This window comes from Seriola lalandi, unplaced genomic scaffold (assembly GCF_002814215.2).
Source record: "Seriola lalandi dorsalis isolate HSWRI2012SDOR001 ecotype SW California unplaced genomic scaffold, Sedor1 jcf7180002003746, whole genome shotgun sequence".
Classification (NCBI taxonomy): domain Eukaryota; kingdom Metazoa; phylum Chordata; class Actinopteri; order Carangiformes; family Carangidae; genus Seriola; species Seriola lalandi.
The window spans coordinates 1-9,626 of NW_019474401.1; the positions used below are offsets into that span (position 1 = coordinate 1).

The following is a 9,626-nucleotide window of genomic DNA, read 5'->3' on the forward strand; positions in this document are numbered from 1 at the left end:
CAGTAAGTTGATTCATGCATTAATTTATGGTTCTTTTTGTTGACAGGTTCTACTTCGTAGGAGATGAGGACCTGCTTGAGATCATAGGTAACAGCAAGAATGTGGCCAAACTGCAGAAGCACTTCAAAAAAATGTTTGCTGGTGTCTCCAGCATCCTGCTCAACGAGGACAACACTGAGGTGTTGGGAATCTCCTCCCGGGAGGGTGAAGAAATTTTCTACAAGACACCAGTGTCCATCACAGAGCACCCCAAGATCAACGAGTGGCTGACGTTGGTGGAGAAGGAGATGAGGGTGACTCTGGCCAAGCTGCTAGCTGAGTCTGTCACAGAGGTCACAGCCTTCAACAAGGGCACAGCCATTGACTTGAGCCAATACATCAATTGGATTGACCGTTACCAGGTTGGCATTGAGAGCATTCCCCATATATTTTATAGATGTATAAATCTGGCAACATGTTTGCAAAATTTCACTTATCTGTTTCCTCCGTCCACAGGCCCAGCTGGTGGTCCTGTCCACCCAGATTGCCTGGTCTGAGAACATCGAATCTGCATTGACCACCATCGCTGGTGGTGGGGACATGTCGCCTATGCAGGGAGTGCTGTCAAATGTGGAGGCCACCCTCAATGTGTTGGCTGACACTGTGCTGATGGAGCAGCCCCCACTCCGAAGGAGGAAACTGGAGCACCTGGTCAGTGGGATTTTTTAAAAAGTATCCTTTCTTTTAAAATAATATTTGTATAATGAAAACTCTCTGAAGTCAATCTTCTGTTCCCTGTTAGATCACTGAGCTGGTGCACCAACGTGATGTGACCAGGACTCTCATCAAGAACAAGATCGACAACCCCAAGTCCTTCGAGTGGCTCAGTCAGATGCGCTTCTACTTTGACCCCAAGCAGACAGATGTCCTGCAACAGCTCTCCATTCAGATGGCCAATGCCAAGTTTAACTATGGCTTTGAGTACCTGGGTGTCCAGGACAAGCTTGTCCAGACCCCTCTGACAGACCGTTGCTATCTGACAATGACTCAGGCTCTGGAGGCCCGCCTTGGAGGATCACCATTTGGTATGAAAATTGAATGTGGCATATTTTCTTGCACACAAGAAATGGGGAATTAACTGTTAAGAAAAGTACAGTTTTACATAGAAAAACACTGAACTTCACTGAGTTTGTCTTGTCATCTAGGTCCTGCTGGCACAGGAAAGACAGAGTCTGTGAAAGCCCTTGGTCACCAGCTCGGCCGCTTTGTCCTGGTCTTTAACTGTGATGAGACATTCGACTTCCAGGTACATGACTCTTCTCAGATTCTTCATTCTTTGGCTAGACACAAAAACATCACCACAAAAGATCAGTATAGCTCTGTTGTTTTTACAGGATTTTGTTCTCATATTAATGATTTAACACACTTATCTCTTTTGTTGATTTCCTCTTTTTGTAGGCTATGGGTCGTATCTTCGTGGGTCTGTGTCAGGTGGGAGCTTGGGGCTGCTTCGACGAGTTCAACCGTTTGGAGGAGAGAATGCTGTCTGCCGTCTCCCAGCAGGTCCAGTACATCCAGGTGGCCTTGAGAGAGCACAGCAACCCAAACAGAGACAGGAGTAAGTATTATATGAATGGGAACTGGGATGTCATAATCAGTAAGGAGACTGTACACTACAGAGGAAAGAATTTAAAGCATAAAATTCAGATGAGATGCAGCAAATAAGTGTCTCACCAGCAGTTATAATTCTGCATGAGAGCTACAGTGTAAATAAGATATCATCTATCCCCCTCTCAGGTGTGCCCGTCACCACAGAACTCCTGAACAAGCAGGTGAAGGTGAGCCCAGACATGGCCATCTTCATCACCATGAACCCTGGCTACGCTGGTCGTTCCAACCTGCCTGACAATCTGAAGAAGCTGTTCCGCAGCTTGGCCATGACCAAGCCTGACCGCCAGCTGATCGCACAGGTCATGCTCTACTCTCAAGGTTTCCGCACTGCTGAGATCCTCGCTAAGAAGATTGTGCCCTTTTTCAAGTAAGTACTAACAAAAGTCAAAATACCTTTCAGAGGATATTCAGGGGTCTTGCTTCTGTGAATTAATCTCTTGCCTCTTATTTCAGGCTGTGCGACGAACAGCTGTCATCTCAGAGTCACTACGATTTCGGCCTGCGAGCTCTCAAGAGCGTGCTGATTAGTGCTGGCAATGTCAAGCGTGAGCGCATCCAGAGGATCAAAAGGGAGAAACTTGAGCGAGGAGAGGTCGTTGATGAAAATGATATAGCTGAGAACCTTCCTGAACAGGAGGTATGAAAAATGACATATTGATGGACCTGCAAATTAAGTTTCTGTGTTGTTTTTATTATTGAAGTTTTGCCTCTGACCATTTTTCTTTTATAATCCTGCTAGAAAATGGTTATTTCACTTACTGTGTCCTGTTTGCTTTAGATTCTGATCCAGAGTGTGTGTGAGACCATGGTTCCCAAGCTGGTGGCGGAGGACATCCCTCTGCTGTTCAGCCTGCTGTCAGATGTCTTCCCTGGAGTCCAGTACCTTCGAGGAGAGATGACTGCTCTGAGGGAGGAGTTGAAGAAGGTCTGCTCGGAGATGTACCTCACCTACGGGGATGGTGATGATGTAGGCAGCATGTGGGTGGAGAAGGTATGTAGCTAAATCAACTTAATTTATGTCTATTTAGAGCCTCTAGAAATTGTTGAATCTCCCCTATAGTTTAAGGATGAAATTCCACAATGTTCAAGTGACTTTAATTTTCTGAAACTTGGTTATTCAACCTCTCCCAGGTGCTCCAACTGTACCAGATCACACAGATCAACCACGGTCTGATGATGGTGGGACCTTCAGGTAGTGGAAAGACCATGGCATGGAGGGTGCTGCTCAAAGCCTTGGAGAGGCTGGAAGGTGTTGAGGGTGTGGCCCACATCATTGACCCCAAGGCCATCAGCAAGGATCACCTGTATGGAACCCTGGACCCCAACACTCGTGAATGGACTGATGGCTTGTTCACACATGTCCTCAGGAAGTGAGTCTGTTAACAGTTTGTTATTAAGGGTATAATTCTGCTTGGCTAGTTTTGATCTTTCAAAACAAGTTAAACAGTTATTTTCTAACTGATAACTGAACTGAAAATATTTTTTCTTTCAATTCCAGGATCATTGACAATGTTAGAGGTGAACTGCAGAAGCGCCAGTGGATCATCTTTGATGGTGATGTTGACCCTGAGTGGGTTGAAAATCTCAACTCGGTCCTGGATGACAACAAGCTGCTCACCCTGCCAAACGGAGAGCGTCTCAGCTTACCACCAAATGTAAAAGCACAGCACTTCAAGCACAGGTTCCCTAATTTTAATCTGGTCTGGTGGGAGCATGTTTATTCATTTCTCTCTCTTTTCACAGGTGCGTGTAATGTTTGAGGTACAGGACCTGAAGTACGCCACCCTGGCCACTGTGTCTCGCTGTGGTATGGTCTGGTTCAGTGAGGATGTCCTCAGCACCGACATGATCTTCAACAACTTCCTGGCTCGCATTCGTAGCATCCCACTGGATGAGGGAGAGGATGAAGCTCAGCGCAAGAGGAAGGGTACAGAGGACGAGGAGGAGACTGCATCACCAATGCTGCAGGTAAAATGAAGAAAATACAGAAAAACACTGATAGATAGATATAAAAAACACAAGAAGCGATGTCAAACATTTCTTTACTGATATCCTGCTGTCTGTTTTACACTAGATCCAGCGTGATGTTGCAGCTATCCTGCAGCCTTACTTCACCTCCACAGGCCTGGTGATCAAGGCCATAGAGCATGCCTCCAAGATGGAGCACATCATGGACTTCACCCGCCTGCGCTGCTTAGGTTCCCTTTTCTCAATGCTGCACCAGGCCTGCCGTAATGTGGCTCTCTACAACAACAACCATCCTGACTTCCCCATGCCCATTGATCAGCTGGAGAGATACATGCAGGTAACGTTCTGTGTTCAGCTCTCAGCGAAAGAAGCATAGATCTCTCATCATGCGTACCTGACAACACCTTTGAACTATGTACGTTTTCTTACAACTGAAATTTTGTGGCATTATCTTTCTACAGAGATATCTAATCTACGCCGTGCTGTGGTCCTTCTCCGGTGACGGACGGCTGAAAATGAGGGCTGAGCTTGGAGAATACATCCGTCGCATCACCACTGTGCCCCTCCCCTCTGCTCCCAATGTCCCCATCATCGACTACGAGGTAACTATTGATTGTTCTCTGTAAGGTAAAGAAAAACAAGCATTTTCTTGTAAATGTACTCAGAGGCAAACTAAATGTATTTCCTTTACACTCAGGTGTGCATCTCAGGTGAATGGCAGTCCTGGCAGGGCAAGGTGCCACAGATTGAAGTAGAGACCCACAAGGTGGCATCCCCTGATGTCGTGGTTCCCACCCTGGACACTGTTCGCCACGAGGCTTTGCTTTACACATGGCTGGCAGAGCACAAACCACTGGTGCTGTGTGGACCTCCTGGCTCTGGAAAGACTATGACCCTGTTCAGCGCCCTCAGGGCCTTGCCTGATATGGAGGTGAGACACTGGACCAAAGAGTTGTAGGATTGATTATAAATCAATAACAGTTGTTGTAACTCGTTAACTTGTTTTATTTTTTCATGAGCATTTGAGAAATTTCAGAAATCTCTTGAAATTTTTACATACGGCTCATTGAATACAAATGAACTGGGTAAAATTCAGGTGAAATTATATTTTGTAATTGTCAACATTTTGTAACTGCCAAATTTCCTCCTATTGTCTACCAGGTTGTGGGTCTGAACTTCTCCAGTGCCACCACCCCAGAGCTGCTGCTGAAGACCTTTGACCACTATTGTGAATACCGCCGTACCCCCAACGGTGTCGTCCTCGCTCCCGTCCAGCTGGGCAAGTGGCTGGTGTTGTTCTGTGATGAAATCAATCTGCCGGACATGGACAAATACGGCACACAGAGAGTCATCTCTTTCATCAGACAGGTATGATACCTTGTTGGGAGATAGTCACAACTGTCGCTGCAGGATTATTGCAAAAATAATTTCCCCAATAACTTTGCCATATATTATGATGTGTTGTCCTTGTTTGAAATGGTTCCCTTGTTTTGTTTCTTTGCAGATGGTGGAACATGGAGGTTTCTATCGCACCTCAGACCAGACTTGGGTCAAACTGGAGAGGATCCAGTTTGTTGGAGCCTGTAATCCTCCCACCGACCCTGGCAGAAAGCCTCTTACACACAGGTACAGTGATCAGACTTAACATCTCAGTAGAAAATATAATTAGAATATATAGATATTTTAAAATGACATTGACAAATACACTATTTATGAAAAGTCCTAAAAGTGGCCATGCGGTGTTATTTCTAGGTTCCTGCGTCATGTTCCTGTGGTCTATGTGGACTATCCTGGCCCAGCCTCTCTCACCCAGATTTATGGAACCTTCAACCGTGCCATGCTGCGCCTCATCCCCTCTCTGCGTACATATGCCGATCCTCTTACTGCTGCTATGGTTGAGTTCTACACCATGTCTCAGGTAATGGCAATGACAATATCAAGTTTACTACATACTGTCACAGAAAATGCAAATAGTTTTATTGGTAACTTTTCATAGTCTGAATAATGTAATTGAAAGGAAACGTAATCATAAATTGCTTGCATATATTATGTAATCCCTTTTTCCCGCCCTCAGGAGCGGTTCACCCAGGACACCCAACCCCATTACATCTACTCTCCCAGAGAGATGACCCGCTGGGTGAGGGGTATCTTTGAGGCCCTGCGGCCACTTGAGACTCTACCTGTTGAGGGGCTCATCCGCATCTGGGCCCATGAGGCCCTCCGCCTCTTCCAGGATAGGTGAGTGTTAGTTACTGAGAGGCTGAGCTTTATCACTCAGTCTATATTTTGTTTTTTGTTTTTTGTTTTTTTTTACAAATGACATTGAAAAGTGACCAAATGTCGTGACTATGTGGTTGGCCTTGCACTTTTCCAGGCTGGTTGGTGATGAAGAGAGAAGGTGGACAGATGAAAACATTGACATGGTCGCTCTCAAACACTTCCCCAACATTGATAAGGAGAAGGCTCTCAACAGGCCTATCCTCTACAGCAACTGGCTCTCCAAGGTAAATTAGAGCTATTTTGACTATCCTATGATTTCTGCCTTGTTAATGTTTTCTTCTAGTCATTAGCATTTTAATTTAAATTTTCACTGATTGTCTTGTATGTGGCTGCAGGACTACATCCCAGTGGAACAGGAGGAGCTGAGGGACTATGTGAAGGCCCGTCTGAAGGTCTTCTATGAAGAGGAGTTGGATGTCCCTCTGGTGCTCTTCAACGAGGTGCTGGACCATGTCCTCAGAATTGACCGGTGAGTTAAAGCCTCAGAGATTTGGTACATCAGTGCTGCTCATTGACCTCTGAGAATTTCAGAATTGGTATATTTGTTTTGAGAGCAAGTTTTTAAAAAGGACTCTCCTTCTCTAGAATCTTCCGTCAGCCTCAGGGCCATCTGCTGCTGATTGGTGTGAGTGGTGCAGGAAAGACCACTCTGTCTCGATTCGTAGCCTGGATGAACGGACTTAGTGTCTACCAGATCAAGGTTGGTAAAACACAAATAAAAGGTATTTGAAGTCATATGTGTTCATTCACCTGTGTGTATTCATTGACTTTTGTGTGTGTGTTTTAGGTCCACAGGAAATATACTGGAGAGGACTTTGATGAGGACCTGCGTACAGTGCTGCGCCGCTCAGGCTGCAAGAATGAGAAGATCGCCTTTATCATGGATGAGTCCAATGTGCTGGATTCTGGTTTCCTTGAGAGAATGAACACACTGCTGGCCAACGGAGAGGTAACTTGCCGGCATCATAGTATGTTATACAGCATCAATTGTTAGATCTTGTTAGAGCTGTCTGGATTGTCAGGTTCTTGATATGTTAATGTTATCTGTTGTTTGTAGGTCCCTGGCCTGTTCGAGGGAGATGAGTATGCCACACTGATGACTCAGTGTAAGGAGGGGGCCCAGAAAGAGGGCCTGATGCTCGACACACACGAAGAGCTGTACAAGTGGTTCACAAGCCAAGTCATCAGAAACCTCCATGTGGTCTTCACCATGAACCCCTCATCAGAGGGCCTGAAGGACAGGGCTGCGACATCTCCTGCTCTCTTCAACAGGTACAGAGACATTATAAACACTGAGAGTGAATTTATCCATTGCATAAGAGGGAAATGCAGGGAATTATGTAGTTTCTGTTGTTTAATGAAAACCCTCCTCCTCTCTGCCAGGTGTGTGCTGAACTGGTTTGGAGACTGGTCCACAGAGGCCCTTTACCAGGTGGGTAAGGAGTTCACCAGCAAGATGGATCTGGAGAAACCAAACTACAAGGTGCCAGACTACATGCCCATCGTCTATGACAAACTGCCCCAGCCACCGTCTCATCGCGAGGCTATCGTCAATGGCTGTGTGTTTGTACACCAGACACTTCACCAGGTGAGGATGCATATTTGGAAGCACTGTTAAATAAAATGTATACTTTTAACATTTGCTAATACATACTTCATATGTGTACTTAATGCATGATATCAATTCTTTACAGGCCAACAACCGTTTGGCCAAGCGAGGTGGTCATACCATGGCTATCACTCCTCGCCACTACCTGGACTTTATTAACCAGTATGCCAACCTGTTCAATGAGAAACGCAGCGAGTTAGAGGAGCAGCAGATGCACCTCAACGTTGGTCTCCGCAAGATCAAGGAGACTGTGGATCAGGTAAAATCATTTTGTATTGTATTGTATTATTTCATTTAATGTTTAATTTTTCATACATTTAGTGCCAAGTTATTCTATATATTTTCCCAACGCTGTGAAGAGTCATTTTGTTAGCGCCTGCTCTACAATTCCCTAATTGTACTTACGCCTCCTCATCAAGGTGGAGGAGCTTCGTCGTGACCTGAGAATCAAGAGCCAGGAGCTGGAGACAAAGAATGCTGCTGCCAACGACAAGCTGAAGAAGATGGTCAAAGATCAGCAGGAGGCTGAGAAGAAAAAGGTACACAAAAATAATTTGTTTTCTCCTGAGAAAAGAATTAAGGATTTTAACATTATCCCTTTAGTTTTGTATTGCAAAGACTTAGATTTATTAACTCATATATTGTTACTGTTGTGATTCCAGGTGATGAGCCAGGAGATCCAGGAATCTGTATACAAGCAACAGGAGAAGATCAAGGACAAACAGCTGAGTGTCAAAGAAGACTTGGACCAGGTGGAGCCTGCTGTTATTGAGGCTCAGAATGGTACAGTGGCTTGTTTACTCGCATCTGTCTTAATAGTGCATTTCATTTATTTCTTGTCATGTAAGGATGGTTTGTTATACACTTTGCCTAACAATATAACTATATAATTGTATTCTATAGCACTGTTAAGGTAGAAGATTATTTTCCCGGCTGTTTTTGTCCAATAGATTTATTAATCCTTCTATCTTCCTTTCTTCAGTAGTTTTTCCCTTTTTTATTACAATGTTATCTCTTACTCAAGTCTTTTCCAAGGGATTTTTGTTAACAACTTGATCTCTGCTTACATCCTCCCATCACTGCCTCTTCCTTTTCATAATCACCATCCTTGTTCACCTGATGTTAATAGCTGTTAAGTCCATTAAGAAGCAGCACCTGGTGGAGGTGCGTTCCATGGCCAATCCACCCGCAGCTGTGAAGCTGGCTCTGGAGTCCATTTGCTTGCTCCTGGGAGAGAGCACGACTGACTGGAAGCAGATCCGATCCATCATCATGAGGGAGAACTTCATCCCCACCATTGTTAACTTCTCTGCGGAGGAGATCAGGTGAAATAAAAGAGAATGCATTGTGCAATTGTTCACTAAAGAGCTCCCTCTCCCTCTTTGTCTCTGTCTTTCCCCCTGCGTCTGTTTCAAATTCCTCCCCTCTTCTTGCCCTAAATGCTCCCCTTCTCCCCTTCCTCTTACTACTTCTTTCTTTCAAACACATTCCTCCTTCCACCTAACTAGCGGTGAGTTCTATTAAGAGGCAGCACCTAGTAGAAGTGCGGGCTATGACCAATCCCCCAGCTGCAGTCAAACTGGCCCTGGAGTCTATGTGCCTTATGCTGGGCGAGGAGACCAATGACTGGAAAAAAATCAGACAAGTTATTATCAGGGACAATTTCATCAGCAGCATAGTCAACTTTTCCTCTGAGGAAATGAGGTACCAGTGTCAAAATATGTGTTTAGTGTTTATCTAATGGAAGATCAAATGGTACTCAATCAATATATTAATCAAACGGCACCTGTGATTATTACTTGATTTTAGGTTCCTGGAATGCAGTCACATTGGTTGATTTTTATTGAATCAGAATTGATGGTAACTTGTTGTTGACTTATTGAAATCGATCCTGGCTAGAGGTCCTTTTCATGATTTTGCATTCCTCACAGTAAAGATGGTAGAAATTGCACTCCTTCCCCAAGCCAAACAAAATTTAAATCATCCTGTGCATTACTCTATAAAGTCATATTTAATTTCTGGTGATTTATGATCATTTTCCCACACTACACATAGAATTATTTAACTAACTTCTTGGACTGTTTCTACTTTATCCAGTGACTCCATCCGTGAGAAGATG

At 44.6% G+C, this 9,626-nt stretch overlaps 1 protein-coding gene across 1 annotated transcript; it reads left to right on the plus strand.

Annotated features, from left to right (window-relative positions):
* Nucleotides 1–46: 46 nt before the first annotated feature.
* Nucleotides 47–9,623, plus strand: LOC147820051 (cytoplasmic dynein 1 heavy chain 1-like; the record flags this gene model as incomplete). Its single annotated transcript, XM_087177809.1, has 29 exons — nt 47–401; nt 496–690; nt 782–1,064; nt 1,185–1,285; nt 1,438–1,597; nt 1,777–2,017; nt 2,104–2,287; nt 2,429–2,641; nt 2,782–3,020; nt 3,149–3,305; nt 3,394–3,618; nt 3,725–3,955; nt 4,080–4,220; nt 4,316–4,549; nt 4,780–4,986; nt 5,123–5,244; nt 5,371–5,536; nt 5,693–5,856; nt 5,993–6,122; nt 6,234–6,367; nt 6,484–6,598; nt 6,686–6,847; nt 6,956–7,170; nt 7,282–7,486; nt 7,593–7,766; nt 7,927–8,046; nt 8,170–8,290; nt 8,637–8,832; nt 9,605–9,623. Coding segments are annotated over 29 exons (5,209 nt in total), but the record flags the coding sequence as incomplete, so codon positions are not given.
* Nucleotides 9,624–9,626: the final 3 nt, after the last annotated feature.